Below are 27,311 nucleotides of genomic sequence, written 5' to 3' on the forward strand. Positions count from 1 at the left end.
GAGCCCAGAAGTTTGACACAAGCCTGGGCAACATAGCAAAACCCCATCTCTACCCAAAATACAAAAATTAGCCAGGCGTGGTAGCAATGCACATGTAGTCCCAGCTATTGAGGAGGCTGAGGCATGAGAATCACTTCAACCCAGGAGGCAGAGGTCGCAGTGGCCAAGACCACGCGACTGCACTCCAGCCTGGGTGACAGAGCAAGATTGTCTCAAAAAACAAAACAAAACAAAAACAAACAAACAAAAATAAAATTTAAAAAAAACCTAAATAGAACACACAGTATCATTTGGGAGGCAGGTGCTGAAAACACTGAGTCCACTAACACAAGAAACTACTAACCTCAAATAACTGATACTAGGTTTCCAAAACACTGGCAAAGGGGTCAATGACAGAAGTCCTTTGAAAGAAATCTGCTATTATACAAAGTGGATCTTACTTAGAAACTTCCAAAAAAATTACATAATGTATAATTTAGGGAGTAGTTCTATGGCTCAGTTTTCCTAGTCATTACTTTTATTAATAAACTATTCTCTAATCACTGATAACCACTATTCTATGAACTCCACATTAATACCACACACTGAGTAAGAAATTTAAGTGATAAAATTTTGATCACATGTAACAACAACAGCTGAGATAACTCCACCCTACCTTTGGAAAACACATTAGTATGATGTGTTATCTCCAGATAACTTCTGAGGTCAAGGAAATAAAATGACTTGAGGCTACATTTTTAAATAGAATCATGATATAATTTTAAAAATCTGATGGAATGCAATGCAACATATTAGAGATCCCAGGAATAAGACATCAAATGCAGCATCACGGTAACCCAGGATTCTCATCAGAAATGGGTTGGGCACTCCAACTGGCAAAAATCTTCAAAACAGCTATCTTTTCTCTGATGGGTATGCCAGGCTGGCTAGAGATGAGAATATAGTATTAATAGCAAAGAGTGTGTGGATTAGGTAAAAGAGAATATCTTTTTGCTTGAGAGGTTGTGGGAAGGAAATGGGAAAGGGTAGGCACCTAGTATACAACAATGATTAAGCCAAGTTTCATCCCTCACACCTTAAAACAAAATAAACACTAAACTTATCAACTTTTCTTTTTTTTTTGGAAAATAACATGCCAGAAGAAAACATGGGTATTTCTGCAAATCTTGGAAGACAAAAGAGCTAAGCCATGGAGAAAAATAATGCCAATTTGATTACACAGAACTATAAAACATCTATACTACCTTAAGAAAAAAACTCGCACAAACCCAGTAAAAAAAATCATGACACTCTGGCAAATAAATAAGTAAATAAACTTCTGCTACACATGGCAAAAGCCTGATTTGTTTTTCTTTAAAGTACAAATAGTACTTGGAAGTCAATAAGAAAAAAACAGCATTCAAATAGAAAACATGGAAATATGAGCTGGGTGCGGTGGCTCACACCTGTAATCCCAGCACTTTGGGAGGCTGAGGCTGAGGTCAGGAGTTCGAGACCGGCTTGGCCAACATGATGAAACCCTACCTCTACCGAAAATACAAAAATTAGCTGGATGTGGTGGCAGACACCTGTAATCTGAGCTACCCCGGGGGCTGAGGCAGGGGAATTGCTTGAACCTGGGAGGCGGAGGTTGCAGTGAGTCAAAATCATGCCATTGCTCATCCCCACTCCCTGCAAAACAAACAAACAAACAAAAAAACCAAGAAAGAAAATACGGAAATATGTATTAACAGATGGTCAGGAAAAATGCTCAGCCTCACACATAATTAAAGAAATGTAATAAAGATAGTGATAAGCCAGAATTTTTCATCTATCAAACTAAAAAGAAAATTCAATCTGAGAAAACTAAGTATCGAAATAGATCATCATTCAATATGAACTATAACAATTCTTGTGAAAGTCCAAACTCATGCAATCTTTTGGGCAGGCAATGGGTTAATACATTAATTCAGAAGTGAAGACACAGAGCCCCCCAACTAGACTCAGCAATGTCACTTTTAGGGATTACGTCTATGAAAACAATTCTGTGTGTGTACATGCTCATGCATTCATAAAATTTGTGAAGAGCAAGAATTAAAAACACCACATCTACATGTCATTATCTTATAGTGCCAGAAAACAAAAACTTGCTTTAAAATAAAACAAAAAGCCCACATGATAGTATGTTAAAGCAGCACAGAAGCCTCCAAGCGCGGTAGCTCACGCCTGCAATCCCAGCACTTTGGGAGGCCGAGGTGGGCGGATCACCTGAGGTCAGGAGTTCGAGACCAGCTTGGCCAACATGGTGAAACCCCGTCTCTACTAAAACTACAAAAATGAGCTGGGTGTGGTGGCAGGCACCTGTAATCCCAGCTACTCGGGAGGCCGAGGCAAGAGAATCGCTTGAGCCCAGGAGCCGGAGGTTGCAGTGAGCAGAGACGGAGCCACTGCACTCCAGTATGGGTGGCAGAGCAAGACTCTCTCATAAAATAATAACCATAATAATAATAAAACAAAAAAGAAATAAACAAAAAAGAAACACAGGAGCTAGCTGACAGAACTCCCAATGGCCAAACCTGGGACAATTTGGCCAATAAAATAAATATCCATAAATCCACACTGATAGAAATAAATGACTAGATTAACACATGGGGGGAAAGAGATATGTCCCTTATGCAAAATAAATTGAAATAATTTGTGTAGCTACTCCACCATTAAGGAAAAGAAGTACAGGGGCATAATTCCCACCTTAAGTGTAGTCTCTGCAGCATAGTGACTTCCTTCCAAGGAATAAAGTATGGAAAGAGGGGGGTAAAGAGTAATTTTACAGTCAAGAAAACTAAACACTACATCAGTCAGGTGTTGAAAGTCAGTTAACAGCAGTCATAAAGCATGTGTCCTAGATACGAAGTGATGAAAATGACACTTTACCTCTCTGTTGTCTTCTTGCCAAAAACCTGTAACCCTGGTTTTATCATCAAAAAAGCAGAGAAACTCCAAGAGTAAGGCATCCTACAAAACATCTGACCAGTACTCCACAAAAGTGTTGAGATCATCAAAACCAAGTAAAGTCTAAGAAACTGCCACGGTGAAAAGGCAAGTAAGATAAGACCACTAACATCTCATTACATTGTAATGTGTGATCCTCAATGTGTTATTCTTTCTTCTACTTTGTAAATGTGATGTGGTATCTCAAATGGGATCATAAACAAAACAAAAGACACTAGACAAAAACTAAGGAAATCTGAATAAACTATAATAACTAACTCACCGTAACAAATGTACCATATTAATATCTTAACAACAGGGGAAACTTTGCAGGGTCTGTCCCTATAGACATAAAAGGCCCTATTACTGTATTGTTGGTAAAGAGGGAACATGCTCCAAAATAATATAATATGTTATTACATTTACATATAATGTATGTGCTCATACAGGCATATAAGAAATTTATATCTGTTAAGAGTGGGATTAGGGAATTTAGGGACTAGGATAAAAAAGATTTCATTTTAATTTACTCCATTCTGTAATTTTTAAAATAATATGCATATAATAACATTTTAGTTTTGCTGAAATAGTAAAATAACATAAAAACAGATGACAAGTGATATTCAAAAGAAACTCCTTTATTTTTGAGATGATAATTACCACCTCATTTGCTGTTAGTAACATTTATATTTTATGAGGAGGTCCTGATAATTCAAACTCAAGAGCTTTATTACTACTTATATATTCATTCTCTAGGTCACACTCCATTGAAAATGTTAGCATTTCATCAGTCAAGTTTCATCCAGATAATCAATAAACCACTTTAATAAGACATCAACATAAAACTTTAAGGAAGGCAGACCAAGTGAGCTTAGACAGGTAATCACTTTATTTCCTTGAATAAAATTCCCTTCTATCAGTAATTTTCATATAGCAAGGTAAAGAGAGAGGAAAAGAGGGGAGAATTGTATATTGTCAACCTGAACAAGGTACCATTTCTGTAATTTGGGGTTTTCATCTAATTGAAAAAGAACAACAATGACAACAAAATTATTATTATTTTTATTATTTTTTTTTGAGATGCAGTCTTGTTCTGTTGCCCAGGCTGGAGTGCAGTGGCGTGATCTCTGCTCACTGCAAGCTCCGCCTCCCAGGTTCACGCCAGTCTCCTGTCTCAGCCTCCCCAGTAGCTGGGACTACAGGCACCTGCCACCACGCCCGGCTAATTTTTGTATTTTTGGTAGAAACGGGGTTTCACTATGTTAGTCAGGATGGTCTCGATCTCCTGACCTCATGATCCACCCACCTTGGCCTCCCAAAGTGCTGGGATTACAGGTGTGAGCCACCATGCCCGGCCTACAAAATTATTTTTATACTAGGAGGCTGACTTTGACCTAATCATTTATGAACCCACTTCTACTTTCTTAGCCTCATCTCCACTACCATCCCCACTACCCCAACTTTATATATCAGCAATTTCAAACTACTTGTATCTCCTCTACACACACTGTGCTATTAAACATCACCAAGTCTTTAAAATACTCTGTACTCCTTGGCACACACCAGTTCTACACTATTTATCTAAATAGTTCCTATTAATTGATATTAAAACCAATTCTTCACAGACTCTTCCTAAAAACAGAAGCAGAGGGAATACTTCTCCATGTCATTCTATGAAGCCACTATTACCCGATACTAAAAGCAAAGACATGACAAGAAAAACAAAAACAAAACAAAACAAACTACTGATCAATATCCCTTATGAATATAGATGCAAAAATTCTTAACAAAGTACTGTTTAGCAACATATAAAAATGATTATACACTATGACCAAGTGAGATTAATCTCAGAAATGTAAGGTAGATTTAACATTCAAAAATCAACTTATATAAAACACCATTTTAATAAAAACAAAAACCACATAATCATGTCAATAGAGAAAAAGCACTTGCCAAAATCCAACACCCTTTCATAAAAATGCTTCAACAAGCTAGAAATAGAAGAGAACTTCCTCAACTGATAACATTACATGTGTGAAAAACCCAAGACTAACATCATACTTAAAGATGAAAGACTGAATGCTTTGCCCCTAAAATCAGGAGCAAGAACAAGAATGTCTGCTTTTACCTCTTCTAGTAAGCACTGTACTAGAGGCTCTAGCCAGAACAGTGGCAAGGAAAAAAAAAAGGCTTCAGGTAAAAAAATATATATATATATATATACACACACACACACACACACACACATATATATATATATATATATATATAAAACCTGGGAGGCAGAGGTCGAAGTGAGCCGAGATCGTACCACTGCACTCCAGTCTAGGTGACAAAGCGAGACTGGAGTGCAGTGGTACGATCTCGGCTCACTTCGACCTCTGCCTCCCAGGTTCAAGTGATTCTCCCGCCTCAACCTCCCAAGTAGGTGGGATTACAGGTGCACACCACCATACCTGGCTAATTTTTGTGTTTTTAGTAGAGAGAGGGTTTTGCCATGTTGACCAGGCTCGTCTCAAACTCGTGACCTCAGGTGATACACCTGCCTTGGCCTCCCAAAGGGCTGGGATTACAGGTGTTAGCCACCACACCCAGCCTCAGGTATTATATGTTGATAAAAAAATCAATTCATCAATGAGATATAACAATTATATACACATATGCACCAAACAAGACAGCCCCCAATACATGAAACAAACACACTAACAGAACAGAAGGGAGAAATGGGCAGCTGTACTATAGTTGGAGATTTCAATATACCACTCTCAGTAATGAACAGAACATCAAGACAAATCAATAAGGAAACAGTAAACTTGAACAACACTGTAAACCAACAGGACCCAACATACATATATAGAATATGGCCACTCCAAATAGCCGAGAACACATTATTTTGCACCTGAGCATAGGTCTAGGCAGTATAGACCATATATTAGGCCACAAAACAAATGTTAATAAATTTTCAATGACTGAAATCATGTGAAGTATCTTTTCTGACAACAATGAAATGAAACTAAAAATTAGTAACACAAGGGAAATTAGAAAATTCACAAATGTGTGGAAATCAAACAATTCACTGTAGACAACCAATGGTTCAAAGAAGATACCAGACAACACACTTGCTATAGTTTGGATTGTTTGTCCCCCTAAACCTCATGGTGAAACTTGATCCTCAGTGTTGGAGATGGAACCTAATGGGAGGTATCTGGGCCACAGAGGTGGATCCCTCATGAATGGAATTGTGCCTTCCTCTCGGTAATGAATGTGTTCTCATTCTCTGAGTTCCCTCCCACTACAACTGGTTAGTAAAAAGAGCCTGGCACCTCTCTGCTATCTGGCCATGTAACCACTGCATATGTTGGCTCCCCTTCACCTTCCGCCATGAGTGGAGGCAGCCCGAGGCTTTCACTTTCTAGCAAGTGAAACTGTGAGCTAAATAAACCTCCTTTCTTTACAAATTAGTTGGCCTCAGGCATTCCTTTATAGCAGCACTAAACTAAGATAATACTCTTAAACAAGAAAAAATTTTAAATAGTTAAGACATAATACCAAGACTTATGGGATGCAGCAAAGACAGTGCTCAGAAGGAAATTTACAGCTGTAAATGCTTACATTAAGAAAGAAGATCTCAAATCATTAATCTAACTCTACAACCGGAGAACTACAAAAAGAAGAAACTGAACCCAAAGCTAGCAGAAGGAAGAAAATAATAAATATATGAACAGAGATGAATAAAACAGAGAACAGAAAAACAATAGAATCAAAAAAACTAAAAGCATTTTTTTTTTTAAATCAACGAAACTGACAAACCCTTAAAAGAGTTTAGACGTAGGGATAGACTGACAAATAAAAAGAAGAAAAATAACTAAAATCAGAAATGAAAGTGGGGTCATTACTACTAACCTCACAGAAACAAAAAGGATGAAAACAGCATACTACAAATCATATGTTAACATATTAGGCAATCTGGATGAAATGGGCAAATTCCTACAAACACACAGATTATCCAACTGACTCAAAATGAAACAGACAATCTTAACAAACATATACACAAGTAGAGATTTAATTAGTAATAAAGAAAAAAACCTCCCAACAAAGTCCAGGACCTGATGATTTCAGTCGTAACTTCTGCCGGTTTATTAAAGAAGAAATTAATAATAATCCTAAAACTCTTCTTAAAAAAACAGAAAAGGAAGGAGCACTTCTTACCTGATTCTACAAGACCAGCACTACCCTACACCAAAGCCAGATAAACACATCACAAGAAAGAAAAATTACAAACCAATATCCCTTATAAATATAAACGCAAAAATCCTCATGAAAATACCAGAATACGAAACCCAATAGTATATTAAAAGGATTATACCCCATGACCATGATTGGGGTATAATCCTTTATCTCAGGAAAACAACAGTGGTTCAACATAAGAAAATCAATGTAATATATCTTGCTAATAAAATGATGGAAAAAACCCCACATGATCATCTCAATTATCACCAAAAGGGCATTTGATAAACTCCAATTCCATTTCATAACAAAAATGAAAATGTTTTAAAAATAACAGTGATAGCTGCGTTGTATCATATATGTAATTAATGCTCTTGAACTCTATACAATTATATATTGATATTTAGCAATGAATATCCCAAAAGGAAAATTAAGAAAACAATTCCTTTACAATAACACAATCTATAGAAATAGTTATTGTAATACCTGTAATAAATTTTAATATACTTCAAAAAACAAATGTTAATATCTGGGCTGAGCCTATTTTAGCTCTCAGTTTTCTGGAACTATCTAGAAGGCTTTTAATAAATCTACATATCCAACTTCACACTGTCTCAGGCACTGGGCTAAGCATTAAAGAAACAAAATAAAATTTCACCATGCTGTTGAGAATTACACAACCTAGTAAAAAGATCTAGTTAAAAAAATAAAAGAAGTATGTGCAAGATATTCCAAGGAGAGAGAAGCTTTTGGGGCTAAAGGGGCCGGGTAGAGTAAATAGTGAGATATCAGATGGAGCTACTTTTGAGCAGAGATAATACAATGAAAAAGAACTCAACTAACAAAAATAGAGCAGGGGTGGAGGGTAGGAAAGAGGCATTCCAGAAGGTATTTGCATTAACAGGGATAATACAACATACTCTGACAACTGCACATACTTTGGGCAAGGCTAGAACATAGATAGCCTGTGAAAAAGGAGAGATGAGTCGAGTAAGGTCACGATATAGATGTTCAAAGACCTTGTATATCATGTTAAGAAATAAGGAATTTACCTTTTAGGTAAGTGAGGAAGTGATACAATCAGAAAGATTGCCTGCTGCCATGTTACATGAGGGATGGTCCAACATCTTCAATGCTATTTGTTCACATAAAGCTTTTGGTAAACCCAGACAATAAATTCTTAAGACAATGACCCATATTGTCTCTTCTAATTGTTTAGAATAATCTATGATTTATCCCTGTTTTAAAATACTGTTTAGGGGTGGGGAGGAAGTAAAGGTATGTACTAGAAGAGAAATCACTAAGAGTTTAGATAAGAAATAACGTGGGCCTGAACTAAGGCAGCATTATCAGTGAAATAGAAAGAACAGATTCAAATAAGTCAACAAAAAGGTCTAGGATAACATCCAGGTTTCTTATTTTAATAACTGATATATAGCAGGGATAAGGGGAGTCTTAAATTCTAACATGCTAAATGCGACGGCTCAGGCTTCCAGGTAGAGACTTCTGGTTGGTACTAAAACTTGAGGCTCTAGAGTTCATCAGGGAGACCTCTACTGAAGATAAACATTAGAGAGTCACTGAAGTCACGAGGATTGAGAATATGGCCCAGCATAAGTATGAAAGTAAAGAAAAATGGAGAATAAAACCCTAGGGAACAGCAAGAACTAATGGTTAGAGGTAATGAAAGAAAAACTCATACACGATACTATACACATTTTACTTACATGGCCACTATTTTCATAGTAACATAAATGTGTGTGTGTATACACAGGGTATATACAACACAAGTATATATATATAAAAATATATATAAAACACAAGTGTGTATATATATACACACACATACACACACACATACATACACTATCCTCATTTCAGCAATAAGGAGAAAGGTTAAGCAACTTGCTTGAGGACACATAGCCAGTACACAGCAGAGTCACTATTCACACCCAAATTGACTCTTTATACTATACTGCTTCAAAATTAACAAGGAACTGTTCTTGGCCTTTTCTTTCTTTCTTTCATCCCTTAATATAACCATATGCACACATACCTGCTCTCAAAAAAGTTAAAACTGAATTAGAAATGAGTACATATACATACATACAAGTTTTAGAAGCCTCTGATAAAAGTTCTTTACTAAAAGTAAAACATATACTAAAATTAAGAGTGGTGGTATCAGGGAAGGTTAATGGAATCCAGAGCTAGACTGCCTGGGCTCAAATCTCATCAAAACATTTCTAATAAATATTTATAAATATTTACATAGCTTGCTATATCTCCTTGGCTCTTGGGTGAATGGCTTGATAATTCTACTTTATCTTTTGGGGGTCAGAGATTTCTTTGAAAATCAAATAAAACACACAAGCTAGCTCCCTCCAAAAAACGCACAATCTTTATTTTAAGAGAATCACATACTTCCTGCAAACTAGAAATTTAAAATACTGGTTTAAATCACTCTATGGGCGGGTCACTTAACTTCTCTCCATCTCCTCTTCATAGAACTGTTGTGAGGATTAAATGAGTAAATATAAGTAAAGTGTTCAGATTAATGCCCGGCATATAGCATCACATACTTTTAAGCTATTATTATAATTACCATTATTACTAGTACTGCAACTATCATTATTATTATTATTTATTTTTTTGAGATGGAGTTTTGCTCTTGTTGCCCAAGCTGGACTACAATGGCGCAATCTCGGCTCACTGCAACCTCCGCCTCCCAGGTTCAAGCGATTCTCCTGCGTCAGCCTCCCGAGTATCTGGGATTACAGGCGCTTCCCACCACGCCTGGCTACTTTTTTTAAATTTTTTTATTATTTTTAGTAGAAATGGGGTTTCACCATGTTAGCCAGGCTGGTCTCAAATTCCCGACCCCAGGTGATTTACCCGCGTTGGCCTCCCAAAAGTGCTGGGATTACAGGCATGCGCCACCGCGCCCGGCCTATTACTACTATTAATATTATAATCTCCCCTTGTTTGATAATTTACTAAGATATTTTTAAATGTTCTATTTCTAGCACACTGCTTCTGGAGGAATGTACGTTCTGTGCTAAACACTACAGCATACTATACAGACTCTGGAGTCAGACTACTTGGAGCTGACTCCCAACACTGCCATTTAGTAGTTGTATGGTAACTTTCTTAACTACTGTTGTGTCAGTTTCTTCTACAAAATAGTGCTTCTATAAAATAGTTGTTCTGTAAACCCATTCTTTAATGGGTTGCTATGAGGTTTAAGTCAGTTATAAAATATGTAAACGGCTCGGGACAATGTCTGACATATAGAAAGTGCAATATATATTTGCTATTAATAAACACAATAATAGGTAAAATAGTAAATTAATGTTTATTAAGTGTTAATTATATGCCAGGTACTATAATAAGCACTTGATAACATTATTACATTTGTTCCTTACAAAACCCCTACTGTGCAGATGACGGGGAGGAGGCTTATAAAAGTAAGTATCTTGCCCAGAGTCATACTACTATCAAGTGGCAAAAATGGAATGCAAACCCAAATATTTCTAGCTACAAAGCCAGTCCTCTTTACTTTTCAGAATGAATCCTTGGCATATATGTCACCCCTATCCTTTCCTCTCCAGAGCTAGTGGTAGACAGGCAAAATTAAGCACAGCATTCTGCTCCCTGATACCAGAGGCAGTGGTACAATCCTCCCCTTTTGGCACAGGTCCCTATTACTATCAATAGAACAAAGGTGGCATGAGAAATAAAATCAACTGTCATCTTTGTTATTTGAACAGTCTCTCACAAAGTAGAAGGCAGAGGTTTTTCTCTTTATTGGTAATCTATGAATCACAAGGAAAAAAACTTTTACATGAAAAGTTACTTAGAGAAGTTTTTCTTACAGAAAACTAGTAATTGATTGAAATAAAACTTAAGGATCTTGTATAGACATAATACAGTTTTTATTTTTATTTTTTATTTTTTGAGACGGAGTTTCACTCTTGTTGCCCAGGCTGGAGTACAATGGGGCAATCTCGGCTCACTGCAACCTCCGCCTCCCGGGTTCAAGCGATTCTCCTGCCTCAGCCTCTCGGGGAGCTGGGATTACAGGCACCCGCCACCACACCCAGCTAATTTTTTGTATTTTTAGTAGAGATGGGATTTCACTGTTGGCCAAGCTGGTCTCAAACTCCCGACCGCAGGCGATTCACCCACCATGGCCTCCCAAAATGCTGGGATTAACGGCGTGAGCCACCAGACCCAGCTTATAACATGGCTTTTATCATATGACCTTCAGAGTCCTAGAGTTCTATGGGGTAAGCTATAACTCAGAAAAGGCAAAATCAGCTGATTCCACACCTTAGCTTCAACTAGGGCAACTCTGCTTTTTATATGTTCTATCAGAGGTCTTCGTAAGATTTCACTGGGGATGTAGAAAGTTTCTACTGCCAAATATCAAAAAAAGAGAAAGACTATTCTATAAGATACTTGAAATTCACAAAATTATAAGCCCAGAGTTTCAAAACACTCAAATATCCCATTTTTCTCTAATGGGAAGGTAAAGAGAGGAGGTACTACTTACTCTAAACTAAATCAGAGTTAGTTACTACTGGGTAACATAGAGTATATGAATTGACTACATGATGCTCTAGTTACTACAGCAAACATTAATAATTCCAACCAGAAAACTAAGGCTAATTAGTTCACATCTCTAATCTCTGTCCTGACTTAATTCCTCTTTCTTCTAGTTACATTGGCTACCCCTATCCCCTGTTACAGGCTAAAAGCTGATTATCCACAATTCCTAAAGAAAGTCTTTAAAATGCAAAAGGCAGAATACAATAAAAAGAAGGTTATCAAAATAGACATATATTCAAGTCAAACTGTGGTCAGTGAAATGTAAAACATGCCTGTTATTACAGAAATCCTACTTTAATTCTCCCAGAGCTGCAAAAGTACTTACAGACAAAAATTATTAAAAGGCCACAGGGTAGCTTAGCTACAATTCTAAAATTGAAAATAACAACGTGGGAATAGATAAAATATTATATAGCACAACAATGAAATATTAGATAACCAAAATACCTATACATATTATGAGGCAAGAAAAAAAAATCTGTATGAGATCATAAATTATTATGCATACACCTATATAAACATGTGCATATGGAAAAAGATACACAGAATTGAAGTCAAAGGTCAGGATAGTGGTAGTGAATAATTTAGTCGTTTTCCTCAACATTTTCCAAAAAGGGAGTAATAGAGGCCCAGAGAGAAGAGACACTAAGAGAGACAACGAAGGAGATTTAAGACAGATGAGAACCCATATAAAGATTTAGAAACAATCAGAAAGAGAGTGGGATGGGTAAAATCCCATTGAAAGACGAGTATAGAAACCCAGAGAAAGAGGTTGATGGAGACCCATAAAGAGGAAATAAGAGAGGGAGAGAGACAGAGAGACAGAGAGAAAAAGGCTGTGGGGGAGAAGAGAGAGACAAGAAAGAAAGAGACAGAGAGAAGAGAGAGTTATATGGAGGGAAAAGAAATCCAAAAAGAGGGGATGACATAGACCAAGAGAGGTGGACAAAAACCTAGAGACAGAAAGATAGAGACCTGGAGCCTACAGTGAAAGGTTGAAAAATCCAGAAAGGGAAAGAGAGACTAAAGACAAAGGAGAAAAGGGGGCTAGAGAAAGAGACTGATAGAAAATAGCCAGGGAAAGAAAGTCAGAGATGATTATAGAGAATGAGAGAATTTTTTTAAATTCCCAAATACATTTGAAGTCATCTATTCTAGAACCTAACCAAGCCTTTCATCTCTCTAATCCTGAAACAAGGAGTTATTTTTTCTCATCTTCACAATGTCCTCAACTAATCTCCCTAATTGCCTCCTCAAATATACTGCAGGCTCATGTTCTTATCACCGATCTCCCTCTCAAAACACTCCCTCAAAAATCTCAAAAGAAAGTTTCTAATAACCTCAATCTCTTCTTGGAGGGTTCTTTTTGTCTTGCCCTAGAGAAAACCTGGATCTCACCTAAACCTCAAAAGACACCTCAAAAAGAAAACTGAAACCTCAAGTAATGACCTCAATCTCTTCCTGGAGGGTTCTTTTTACCGTTTTGCCCTAGAGAAAACCTGAATCTCACCTAAAGGCACCGGTTTCCTTGCAGTTCTTTCAAATGAACACTGCTGTCACCCCTTGACAAATTCTAGAAACAGAAGGCAATAAATATTGCCAAACTGCTGGCTTTTCACTGTCCTGGCCTCAAACAGCACTCCATATCTCCTCCCTCCCCAAGCTCCACATGGCTACACACCCTCTCTATCCTACTTTGTCAATGTCACCTCTCCACCTAGAGCCACCACCACCATCTATGAAGTCACACATGTATCTGTCTACTGGGCATCTCTACTTGCATGTGTCATAAACATCTCAAATGATTAATTTATTATTTCTTCCTCCAAAACTCTTCTCATACATAATACACATAAGCAATACATGATGCTTCTGCTAGAAAAATGCCTACCAAATATAGGACTGCCATATTCCAAGATAAATCATCTTCAAGGATTTGCAAGAATTTCACAGACATTTAGGTTACTTTCTAAACAGCAGTGAATACTCTCAGCAACCTATTCCAAGAAAGTTAGAACTGAACTGAAAATAACTAACCTGAGCACTCAACCCTAGAAAAGAATCCATCTTCTCCTATGGGAAGAAACAGTTTACTGCTTGGTCTCCTGAAGGATATCTTAGTCCTGCCAGAATAATTCAGAAGTGGAGATTATGAGTGGGGCAAAAAGAAATTACCTTTTGGTGGCTGGGAGACTATGGGAAGTCTTGAACCTATGTATTTCTGTACATCTTAGAAAAATTTCCTCTTTTTTTTGACAAAGAAGGACCATTATTTTCAGCAATATACCACAACTTTTCTTTTCTTCTTCCTTTTTGTTTTTAATGAAGCTATCCCAAAATTAGGAGGTGTCTTTTTTTTTTTAACTTTGGAAAATTTACAAAGCTCAAGAGAAAGTTCTGACATAAAGAAAATATTAGAAGGTCTATTTATTTTATAATAGAGGTTAATCTCTGTTAATGACTTCTAATTGCTCTTTATCTGTAAGAACCTTTAAGATAAGTAAGAAACTGAGAACAGCAGCAAAGAGGAAATTATCCTCTGGGGCATACAGATAAGAGACAGTCAGTTGTCACCCTCAGTGAAGGATTGAGTCAGGGTAAGAGCTGACTATGACAGGAGTTTTCCACCAAACCAAAACCAGACAAGTAAGCCATCAGGTGCCTCGCATTCAAACGCTTTGATAGTCTTTCTTTTCTGCTCTTCAACTTCTTAAGAGTTAAAGGAGTTAATATTTGTAAAGCATTAAAACAGTGCCTAGTATATAAGGAATGCTATATACATTGAAGTAAGTAATCAAAGAGAAAATGTTTAAGAACTCTGGGAGGAGGCCTTTTTTCAAATGAATCTATTGTAATCCAGCAGTTCATGGAACACATAATTCTTACCCAGGAGTATCATGATTCATCTAGTAACAACAACAACAAAATGAATATGCAAAATTCCATTATAAAGAACATACTTGTGAACATAACAGAGGCTCTATAATTTTACTTAGGAAGAGACAGAAAAATGCAAACACATGCCCAAACAGATCAGAATAAAGATAATAATAGGCCATTTGGTAGGTTAAAAAAAAAAAAGTAGTATGAACCAAGTAACGGGGTTTAGAAATAAAAAAGCTCTAATACTTATGAGGGTTTACAATCCTTAGTAAACCAGAGGTATCATTTAAACTAAAAAAAAGAGCAACTGAAAAGCAAGGGTCAATAAAGGGCCAATTTGTTAACTATAGTTGTTAAAACGTATTAGTTACAATACATGTGTATATACGCAACAATTATACATCTGTAGACATTTCTATCAAAATTCGGGCTTAATACATTGACATCTTCCTATATAATAGGCACTGTAATGAAAAAAAAGATTTTCTAAGGAAATAATCTAAATAAACTTTAATAGAAAATGTTGTCAGGCAATATTTGCCGTAAAAAAAAAAAAGCTTAATAGAAAATGGCTAAAAACTGTTATACTAGAAAACAGTTACATAAAGTAACAAGAACACTGAGCTAGAAATCAAGTATTATGGATCTAAGAACATTAGATATTACATGCATGAACTCTGAAGTCCAAAATACCAAGTGAAGTTATCCAAAGTCATATTTATTTAGCCAAAAGAATCAAGTGATTTGTTACCTGCCCTGCCTATGCACTCCAAACCAGTGAAAAGAAAGAAAGGATAGCAGCAGGCAGAAAAATAAAGACACCAAGGAAAAGCAAAATTTATTTTCTTTGCTCCAACTTCATTGATTATTGCATCTTCTGAAGAGAAAGACGGGTTGGGGAGTTATTAGCAGCACAAAGTCTTCCTTACCCTTTGCTTTCACAGAATTCATTGTGATCAGACATAGGGATCACTTAAAGTAAGCTCGGCAATATATCTTTTCCAAGTTTTTCACTGGCCAAGCAAGGATGGCTCAACTTGCTTCCAAATGTTTAACCCTCATTCTGTTCCTACCAAAGTCCTCTTGCTACCTTTTCACCTCTTACCAACTTCACTTAACAAAATAACTTAATTTTCCTCCCTGCAATAAATAGGTAAACTATCAGAGGGCTGCGTAAGCACATAAGGAACATAGATGTCTTTAAAAAAATTTAAAAAGTATATAGATTTTCTCGAGAAGTGAAGATAGATGCTTTCATGAAGAAGAAAATTCTTACAAGTGCATTCCCTTTATCTCACTAATGCTTTCCTGATATAACTAATGATATTCAATGACCATATCTTGGACTGAGTATTGCTGGGGCTAGTGTTTTGGAATTTTTCCATTCCATTAGCAAAACTGTCTTATGGGGGGAAGGGAGATTAATTTCTAGAAAAATAACAAATTTATCACAATGTTCAGTACACACTTTGTGTCAAACCTACCTTCTCACCACTGGAGTAGAAGAAATAACGCAATCGGACTATGTTACAGTGATCTAGCTTTCTCATGATCTGGAGCTCTCGGTTCTGAAAAGGAAACACATAAAAAAATATTTTTAAAAGATAACAGCTCTTCATCATAGTGAATAAGATGCTTCTGAAATAACATTAAGCAATAAAATTAGATACGCTACTAAAAGTGTGATCTGTAGACTGGTACTGATCTGCAAAATATTTGTTACTAGTCCATGAAATATCTGTTACTGCTCTCCAATAAGACAAATACAGAAATTGAGAGTTTTTAGAGTTTTTATAACAATGAGAGAATAAATTGGTATCTATGAATATGATAATAAGAATTAGGACCCATATTTTACTTTTTTTAAATTTCATCTTTCTAGCAATGCATTTGTATATTTCACAAAAATAACAGTCTTCGATGAATTCAAAATTGTAAAAACTGTTACTTTACCACAAATAACCCGATCTTGTTTTCTAAGATGCAGTGAGAAAAAAGAAAACAACAAAAAAACCGAGCATCAACTCCATGAAAAGAGCTCAGTTGCTAAGTTTTAGAAAAAGTGAAATGTAGAGCGAAACTCCATCTCAAAAAGAAAAGAAAAGAAATCATACAGTCCTGATAGATTTGTGACCACACAAAACTATTTTCCCTTTGGGAAGCTTCAAAATTATGTTCGTTCTTCAAAAAAAGAAATCACTAAATAATATGATTTCTTCATACCACAGACTTTGCAGCAGTAAATCTGACTAGACTGTACATTAACAAAGAGGTTATTATAGTCCAACAATATACTTGACTGTCAGAAATCCAGTTAATGAAGGACAAATTACATAACAACCAGAAACAATACCAAAATGCCAGCTTTCTAGCCAAAAAAATAAAGCTTTAAGGTAATGATTTAGAAGAGCTAGAAAATATAAAGTATATACCTAAGAATCTGGAAAGGAAATGGTGTTACGGTTAGAAAAGAGGCCAAGAAGGATGCGGATGAGGATGCATTGGGACCAAAGAAGCAGGTAAAGACAGCTATCCTAGAATAGGAAGAGTAGGATGGCTTCTAGTTCTTAGAAGATGAGAGCAGAAGTGAATGTTCCTTTAAACCGACCTTTCAAAGTTGGGCTTATGTGTACAATGGTATTTAAAATGCTTTTATAAGGTATCAATCTTTCATTCCATTACTTGTTAGTAAAATTATGGAAACAGAAAGTCAGAAAGCAAACAGAAAGTGAGTCAGAAAGTATAGTACAATTACTTTAACAAATAACTGACAACAGGCTCTTAAGTGTTAACTGGTTCAGAGAGAGGAACACAGAAAACTACAGACTTCAAAATTGTGTCCATTTCCATTCCAAATTGAAGCTATTTCTGGAAGTATTTCTATACTTTGTTTGTTTGTCTGAGACAGTGTTTCACTCTTGTTGCCCAGGCTGGAGTACAATGGCATGACCTCGGCTCACTGCAACCTTCGTCTCCTGGGTTTTCTCCTGCCTCAGCCTCCTGAGTAGCTGGCATCACAGAGGCCTGCCACCATGCCCAGCTAATTATTTTAATATTTTTAGTAGAGACGGGGTTTCACCATGTTGACCAGCTGGTCTCGAACTCCTGACCTCAGGCAATCCACCTGCCTCAGCCTCCCAAAGTGCTGGGATTACAGGCGTGAGCCACAGCGCCCAGCCTCTATACTTTGTGAATTCACATTTAGGTAGCTGGGTTTGAGGGAGAACTGCTAGTAAATCAATACTCATTCCTCTCATAACATACAGCTATTAAGATTGATTTTTTAACATAGCCAACTATGTTAAAATAAGTTATTTACTTTTCCAGACTCATTAACCAAGGTAACAGAGTATTAAATTCCCAGATAACAGAAGTTGTATAAGATTGTGCACAATATTTTTGATCAAAAAGAATGCGTAAATAAAGCAAGAACAAGGACCTAAGTATTCATCTATATTTACTCTTCTTATTGTGGTGCTTTAAAAATGTCTTGTTTTAGATAAGGAAGTTAGAGAAAATCTCATGAAGCAGTTAAGATATGAACACAAGGCCAAATGATATGAAGGTAAGAACGATGTGAAGATCTGAGGAGAGAGCACTGTGGTTATAGGGAACTGCAAATGTAAAAACCTAGTGGTGGGCTTGGCATATTCAAGAAATAGCCAGAAAGATAATGTGGCTGCATCATTCTGAGTAAGGAGAGAGAAAGGTGGGAGTTAAGTTCAGAGAGGTAGGAGTTATGTTCAGAGAGGTAAGCAGGCACAAGATCATATAAACCTTCATCAAACACGGTAAGAAACTGAATTTCACTCTAAATGTAAAGGGAAGCTAATGGAGGTTATGACCAGGAAAGTGATACAATCAGATTTACCTTGCAGAATAGCATTCTATCATTTGAACCCAGGAGGTAGAGGTTGCGGTGAGCTGAGATCGCGCCACAGCACTGGGCGACAGAGCGAGACTCCGTTTAAAAAAAAAAAAAAAAAGCATTCTAAAAATTTAAGACAATAAGTTTGAAGGAAAAAGTAGATCAAGAGTTCTGTTTTTTATCTATTAAGTTTGAAATCCTTATTAGATGTTCACGTGAGGTCAGGGTAGAAGCTAAGGCTGGAAAAATGCATTTGGGAGTCATCTAGATAAAGGAGATTTAAAGCAAGGGTACCTAACAATATCACCTAAGGAAGAAGTTCATACAGAAAAAAAATTCATGAAATGAAAAATAGAGGACAGAGTAGAGTAGTTAATAAAGCAGGAAGAAAAATAAGAAAGAATCTTATCTTAGAAGCCATGTTAAAAATTTTTTAGAAAAACTGAGTGGCCATTTATATCAAAAGCTACTGAAAGATGCATTAAGTGAAGCAAATATAAGGACCTAAATATTCATCTATGTTTACTCTTCTGTTCCTATTGTGTTACTTTAGAAATATCTCTATTTTACATAAGGAAGCCAGAGAAAACCTTATGAAGCAGTTTAAGATATGAACATCAACCTAAAAGATATAAAGGTAAGAACCATGTGAAGATCTAGGGAAGATGGTCACAGGGAACTGCAAATGTAAAAACTCAGTGGTGCGCTTGGCATATTCAAGAAATAGCCAGAAGGATAATGGCTAGATAAAAACAGGAAAATGACAATTGCTATGACAAATGCAAGATGTTGGTGACTCTTACAAGAATGGTTTCAGTAGAACAATGGTGAAAAAAACTGACTAGATTGAATTAAAGTGGGTGTAGGGGACACAGGGTCCGAAGGGGTTAGGAAGTTTGAAGAGAGATGTCCAGGTATAGCAGAATGACGAGGGTAGCAAATCCACTCCCCCATAATACTTATAAAACTGAAGTACACTGAAGAAAACAATCACTTCAGGGCTCTGGAAACTAAGCAAAGGCAACAACAAATTGAGAAGAATTTTTTCTTAAAAAGCTGCTAGATATGACAATACAGTAGAGGAAAGTGGCCTTCTTTGCCAAGGGATGCTACTGTCCCCCTACAACCACCCAACTCAATCAGTGAGGCAGTTTTCCCAGGGCAGTGTTGCCAGTGAAAACCAGAGGGCTATGGTCATTTAGGATAGAGAGCAAAAACCCATGCCTAGTGGTACTGGCAATAAAAATAGCAAATTTGGAAGGATACAAAGGGGAAAGGCCCACAGCTCTGCTAAAATGAGAATGTAGTCCCAGCTGGAGAAAATGACAGACTAGAAGGATACCCAGAAATTTAATAAGGGGATACTGGAAATGAGAGAGGCACAGAGAGCCTAAATAAGCTCCCCACACGCACCTGTCTGACAGTCAGTGCACATATGAGGGGGAGGCTCAAGAGAGCTCCAGAGAAAGTAAAAGCCAAGGCTGATGTGAAAACTGTCAGAACTTTGAATACACTTCCCAACTCACACATAGGATCATCAAAAAATGCTGAAAGTGGCTGGGTGCGGTGGCTCACACCTGCAATCCCAGCACTTTGGGAGGCTGAGGTGGCAGACCAGCCTGACCAACATGGTGAAACCCAGTCTCTACTAAAGATACAAAATTAGCCGGGCTTGGTGGCACATGCCTGTAATCCCAGATACTCGGGAGGCTGAGGCAGGAGAACTGCTTGAACCTGGGAGGTGGAGGTTTCAGTGAGCCGAGATTGCACCATTGCCTTCCAGCCTGGGCAACAAGAGAGAAACTCCATCTCAAAAAAAAAAGCTGAAAGTTTTAAAAAAATTCAAGTTGTTTAAGCACAATCTCTAAGCAATAACTGGCTGACCATGAAGCTATACAAAGAGTTGATCCTAGAAAATCAGGTTTAAAAATGGAAATTAGAATTAAAATTTTAACACAGAATTCTAGGGCTTCTATCTGTTGGGGAGAACAGTTCTACAGATTATGTACAGGTTAGTTATTTAAAAACAAAACAAAAACACAAAACAATCATTTGTCAGGAGGTTTAAAAAAAAAAAATCAGACCAGGCGCAGTGGCTCACGTCTCTAATCCTAGCACTTTGGGAGGCTGAGGCAGGCTGGTCGCTTGAGCCTAGGAGTTCAAGACTAGCCTGGGCAACACGGAAACCTCATCTCTATAAAAAATACAAAAATTAGCTGGGCGTGGTGACATGTACCACCAGTCCCAGCTACTCAGGAAGCCAAGTGAGAGGATGGTTTTAGTCCGAGAGGTGGAGGTTATAGTAAGCTGAGATCATGCCACTGCACTCCAGCCTGGGAAACAGGCCAGACCCTGTCTCAAAAAAATGATTCAGAACCTAGTGTTGCTATAATATATTATATAATATGCCCAATTGAAAAAAAATTGTGAGACATGCAAACTACAGAAGAAGTTGCCCTATAATCAGGTTAAAATAGTCACCAGAAATTAACTCCTGGTGGGCACAGCTGTTGGATTTAGCAGATAAAGAATACAAAGCAGCTATTATAATTTATAATTAAGTTAAAAAAATTAAAGGAAACCATATTTCAAAAATTAAAGAAAAAATATGACAATTGCACAACAAATAATCTCAATAAAGAAACGTTAACTTTTAAAACACGAGAGTTAACTAGAGTTGAAACACATTATAACAAAAATGAGATTCACTATGTCCTCAAGAGAACATTTGAGATGGCATTAAAAAAAAAATCAGTGAACTTAAAAATAAAGAAATAGAAATTGTCCAACAGAAAGAACAAAGAGGGAAAAAATACTGCAGAAAAATAAACAGAGCCTCAGAGACCTCTGGGATAACATCACACATATCAACATATGTGTAAAGGCAGAAATGGAAAAAGAGAAAGGAGAAAAAAATGTTAGAAGAAATAATGGCTGAAAATTTCCCAAATTTGATGAAAATCACTAATCTATCAAGCCATGAAGATCAATGAACCCCAAATACGATAAACACAGGGATCAACATCTAAGCATATCACATTTAAACAGTTTGAAGCCGCCAAAAAAAAAAAAAAAAAAAAAAAAACCATGAGAAGAACAACAGAGAAATTACTCATCACATACATGGGAAAAACAATACAATTAATAGCTGACTAAACATCAGGAAAAAACGGAAGCCAGAAGGCAGTAAGAAAAAATTTTAAAAAACTGTCACCTAAGAATTCTATTTACTGCAAAAGTATTCTTCAAACAAGAAAGGAAGAATAAAGACATCCTCAAACTTAAAAAGATGGAGAATATCTTAAAGTTGAAATAGTTGAACAAGTACCTTGAGCCAAAAGGAAATGACACCATATGTTAACTGAAATTCACAAGTGAGGACCACCAGATGTATTAAATATAAATGAGAAAATATAAAAGACATTATTTCCTCTTAATTTCATTAAAAGACAGAATATAATAACAGTTGGGTTTATAATGTAAATAAATGTAATACATAAGGCAATAACAGCAAAAAGGAGGGGGAGAAAACAAAGTTATAATGGAGCAAAAGTGCTATATTTTACAGAAATTAGATCAGTATTAACCTAAAGTTAGTGATGATAAATTGGAATGCAAATTGTAATTCTTAGAGCAACCGCTAAGAAAATAACCTTTTTAATGTTAAAAATCAACAGCATACCTAAGACGATACACTAAAAAATATTTGTTCAACACAAAAGAAGATAGTAACGAAGAACGGAGAACAAATATAATATGAAAGATATAGAAAACAAAGAGTAAAATGGCACATATAATTCCAACTACATTACATACTACATAAAATGTGAATGAGCTAAGCATACAATCAAAAGTCTGGATAAAAAGAAAGGTGCAACTATAATCTATCCTTAGGAATTAATACTTTAGATTCAAAGACACAAACAACTTAAAAGTAAAAGTATGAAAAATGATATATGATACAAATAGTAACCAAGACAGATGGAGTGGCAAATGTTAGCAAAGAGAGAGAGACAGAGACAGAGACAGAGAGACAGAGAGACAAAGAGACATGCATTGCCTACAAGATAAAGTCTAAATCACTTTATAATCTGGCCTCTCCTTTTCAGTTTAGTCTTCCATTCATGACCAATGTGAACTCTATATTATAGCTAGATCCTTACTTCTCACTCTTCCTGAATACATTGTTTCATTCCCAACTCTGGACCAGTTGTACTCCCAATTCTATTACATTTACCATCACATTACCATCAGTGGAATGCGTTGACTCTTTCTCCAACCTACACACATTCTAAGCCCATCCTTTAAGAACCTATTTAACTTTTACCTTTTTAATGAGGCCATCACTAATCTTTCCCTGCAGCACTTACAAATATTTTGTTATTTACTATATATTCTCTTGGTTTCATTTTTACTACAGTTCACTGATGTTACATAAAAGGATACTTTTCAAAAGTAGTTTACAGAAATCAGATATTACATTACAGTCACTATACAGACACAGAGACACACTCACAAACCTTGCCCAACCAACATACTGTAAGTGTTTTAAGACATCTTTCTGCATTACTCACAGAGTTCTCAGAGCAGGTTACCTTTGTCTTTAACAGAGTAAATTCCCAGCTTCTGTAATTTCTTCTACTTTCCAACTTGGTATTATTTTCCAAACTATGGGCACCAGCCAATCAGCATTGAGAAGGAAGTGTGGAAGGAGAATAGAATAGAATAGAATAGAATAGAATAGAATAGAATAGAATAGAATAGAATAGAATAGAATAGAATAGAATAGAATAGAGGAATAAGAATAGAATAGAATGGAACAGAATATCACTTTACATATAGTAAGGTTTTTTTTTTTTCATGAAACTTGTAACTATTTTTCTGTGCACGGGGCTGCAATGTTAAAATGCATGTCTTACTTTAAGGTCATAGTTAGAAATTTTAAATTGTGGTAACTGACCTGCCTGTAAAGGCATCTTTTTTCAAATAGAAAAGACAAAAGAAAACATGTAAACAAGATTCTTACTAATCATTCCCAACTTACTCATAAAACAAAATGAGTACCCAAGATAGAGTAAGCATAATATCAGTATTTAAAAAGCCTAAATGGCACATCTAAAGGAAAACTTATCCTTTTGTTTTAACCAATACTCATTAACATATATCCACCTCTAGATTAGACACAGAGGCTTTTAGTCATTTTTACAATATCTGACATCTCATGCTTTAAAAAAAAGACAAGAGAAAGAAAAACTTTTGGAAGCTAAAGCACAGAGTGAAAAAGTTCCAGAAGGGTATATTTTTGTACTATTACATAAAGTTTAATAAAGGAAAAGTAAACTTTTAGGTGAAGAAACAACCAGCAAGCTTAATATTGTGGGTGTATGGTGGGCAGCATATGGCTATCATCTTTTTTTCTTCATCAAAGTTTGTTCTATTGGGAGATCTTCCCCCACCACAGAAAGTTCCACTTTCACAAAATCTAGTAAAATAGGATTCACTTCCAATGCTTTGCTTAAAGAATATTTTCCCAAAGTACATCTTCTGCAAAAAAAATGAAGGTTATCCAAAGTTGCATTATCCATCCTTAGTCATCATAATAAGACTGAAAAAGCATTTAATTCATCTCTAAATCTTTGATTTTACAGTAAATTCAGTTGCCCTAAAAGAACCGACAGCCCCCCCCCAAAAAAACCTCTTAAAATAACCCCATGTGCACAAGTATATTTTTAATTGATACATGATATTTTACCTATTTATGAGGTATGTAGATATTTTGTTCCATGCACAGAATGTGTAATGATCACATTTTGAAGCCAACTATGTGTCAGAACTGGGGGCCCTAAGAATACAAAAATTTACAATCTTTAAATGTTTTACAGTCTAATGGAACAACTATAACACAATGTGATTAAGTCGAGCTCATTTAAAAAGTGCTAATAGATACTTGGGGACAGGAGCTAAGAAAAATTTGCTTATTAATTTGTAAAATTCTGAAATGCAGTCAGGTGGAAGGTCTTAAAGAGAGCGCTAAATATTACAGGGCATAAAGAACCACTGATGTGTTTTTTTTGCTTTTGTTGTTGTTGTTGAGACAGAGTCTCACTCTATCACCCAGGCTGGAGTGCAGTGGCATGATCTCAACTCACTGCAACCTCCACCTCCTGGGTTCAAGAGATTCTCCTGCCTCAGCCTCCTGAGTAGCTGGGATTACAGGCGCCTGCCACCACGCCTGGTTAATTTTGTATTTTTAGTAGAGACGGGGGTTTTCACCATGTTGGCCAGGATGGTCTCGAACTCCTCACCTCAGGTGATCCGCCTGCCTTGGCCTCCCAAAGTGCTGGGATTACAGGTGTGAGCCACCTCACCCAGCCCACTAATGTGTTTTACACAAGAGATTTGTTTTAGGAAGATTGCTGTGAAAAAAATGTTACAAAGGTAGCAGCAGATAAAACTAGGATCTACACTAGTAAAAACAGAGAAAAATGGAAGGAAGAAAATGGGTCTACAACAGTAGTGATCACCCACTGCTATTGGATTGGTAAATAGGAGGAGGGAGGTGACAGCTATCAGGCTTCTCACTCACATGACTAACATGGTAGAGTTCAGTGGCCAGGGAAGCTGTTTTGGAAGCAGAAGGAAATGAGTTCAATTTGGGACACATTCATTTTGAAATGACTCAGGGACACCGAAGCAGATAAAAAAGGTGCAGAAAGCAATACAATATGTTCCTCTTATCCTCTAGGCGGTGTGGGTGCTTCAGAAGCCATAGGAGAGTATATATTATTGCCTATACAGGTTGAATACACATTAACCAAAATTCTTGGGACCAAAAGTGTTTCAGATTTCAGACGTTTTTGGATTTAGTATCATCTTTACCCATTAAGCATTCCTAATCTGAAAATCCAAAATTCAAAATACTCCAATGAGCACTCCCTTTAAACATTGTGTTGGTGCTCAAAAAATTTTAAATTTCAGAGCATTTCAAATTTTGGATTTTTGGATTCAAGATGCTAAACCTATAAAAAAAGAAAAACAGTGATCAAACTCCCCAGCAGCAGAAAGTCTATAAAGGACACTAAAAAGAAATTAGTCAGAAAGTAGAACCTAGACAGTGGAGTGACATAAGCCCTAAGAAAGGTGAGCTATTCAAGAAAGATCCTGGAGAAAATCGTTTAAGCAGACAGAAGAACAGGAATCAATACAAGAGACAGAGTGAGAAAAGCTGTAAGAGATGAGCCACAAAAATAATACCCTTGAACAGGAGTGAATAAACATTTTCTGTAAAGGACCAGACACTAAATTCTTCAGGTTTGCAGGCCATATAGGCTGCTATAAACTATTCAACTCTGTAATTGTAGGGGAAAAGCAGTCACTGACAATATTTATAAGAATGAATGTGGCTGTCTGTTTACAACAATATGTATAAGAATTAATGTGGCTGTTTGTGGTAAATTTTATTTACAAACACAGGTGGCTGGTTCACTGTTTGCCAATCCCTGCCCCAGAAGGCAAAAAAAGAAAGTTCCTTACATTTCAATCTCAATTTTGTACTTAGTACACATACATAGTGGACTTTCTATATTAATTTAGGGACTAACGTTCTGAAATTTATGATATTTTCCTTTTATATAACTATAATTAGTGTATAAGTTAAAATTTCAAATTACAGTTATAAAATGACATACTGCCTACCTAGGCTTAACATGTTCTGTAACAAAACCCCAATTTTATAGAAACAATAAAAAGGACTCATGCATGCTACTTTTCCCAATCAGTTACACAGACTACTTACCCAGCACAGAAAGGGAAATGGAAGAGAAACAACACAAAGGATGCCTGCAGGGACTAAGGGAATAACAGACTTTTATATCCTGACAGGTAATATGGACTACTAAAGCAGATATGAATACTTAGTTTTCAGAAGCCCTAGCATGTAAGTCAATGCCCGCTTGTGTATTCCTTTAACCCTGTATCTTTGAGAGTCAATAACATAACAGCATATTATTATTAACAATAACAATGATGGCACCAACAACTATAGAACACAAAGAATTTACTATGAGCTGACCACTCTGTTAAGAGCTGTATCTTCATAACTTCAATCCTCTCCACAAACCTATAAAGTACGCAACACTATGACCCCCACTTAAGAGGGTGTGTAGGCATAGAAAGGTTAAGAAATTTGGTAGCAAGCAGCACAGGCAAGATTTAAACCAGGTGTGTCAGATTCCATGCTCTATCACAATAAAATGTAACTCAATTCCATTTATTACTATATGCTTGAAAATATGACAATAAAGGAGGACCTCAGTACTGAAAGAGCTTACAATTCAAAATAAGACAAGTATACAAGTATGCAAATAAAGATACTGATATAGTTTGGCTCTACGTCCCCACCCAAATCTCATCTCAAATTGTAATCCCCAAGTGTTGAGGCGAGGACCTCTACCCCCGAACTGTCAAGAGAGGGAAGTGACTGGATTATGGGGATGGTTTCCCACATGCTGCTCTCCTAATAGTGAGTGAATTCTCACAAGATGTGATGGTTTTATAAATGGTAGTTTCTCCTGCACGATTACTCTGTCTCCCACCATCTTGCAAAGAAGGTGCCTGCTTTCTTTCCCTTTTGCCATGACTGTAAATTTCCTAAGGCCTTCCCAGCCATGCGGAACTGTGAGCCAATTAAACATCTTTCCTTTATAAATTACCCAGTCTCCGGTAGTATCCTTACAGCAATGTGAGAATGGACTAATAC

The 27,311-nt window shown here is 36.5% G+C and overlaps 1 protein-coding gene across 3 annotated transcripts in view; it reads right to left on the reverse strand.

Moving 5' to 3' along the window:
- The window catches only part of GSK3B (glycogen synthase kinase 3 beta), a 260,978-nt gene that overhangs the window by 103,028 nt on the left and 130,639 nt on the right, over positions 1 to 27,311 (reverse strand). For all 3 annotated transcript variants that reach the window (XM_025375802.1, XM_025375801.1, XM_025375800.1), the window contains exon 3: positions 16,170 to 16,253. In XM_025375802.1, the coding sequence (XP_025231587.1) occupies positions 16,170 to 16,253 (84 nt within the window). The remainder of the gene's footprint in view (positions 1 to 16,169; positions 16,254 to 27,311) is intronic.

This window comes from Theropithecus gelada, chromosome 2, assembly GCF_003255815.1.
Source record: "Theropithecus gelada isolate Dixy chromosome 2, Tgel_1.0, whole genome shotgun sequence".
Taxonomy (NCBI): Eukaryota; Metazoa; Chordata; class Mammalia; order Primates; family Cercopithecidae; genus Theropithecus; species Theropithecus gelada.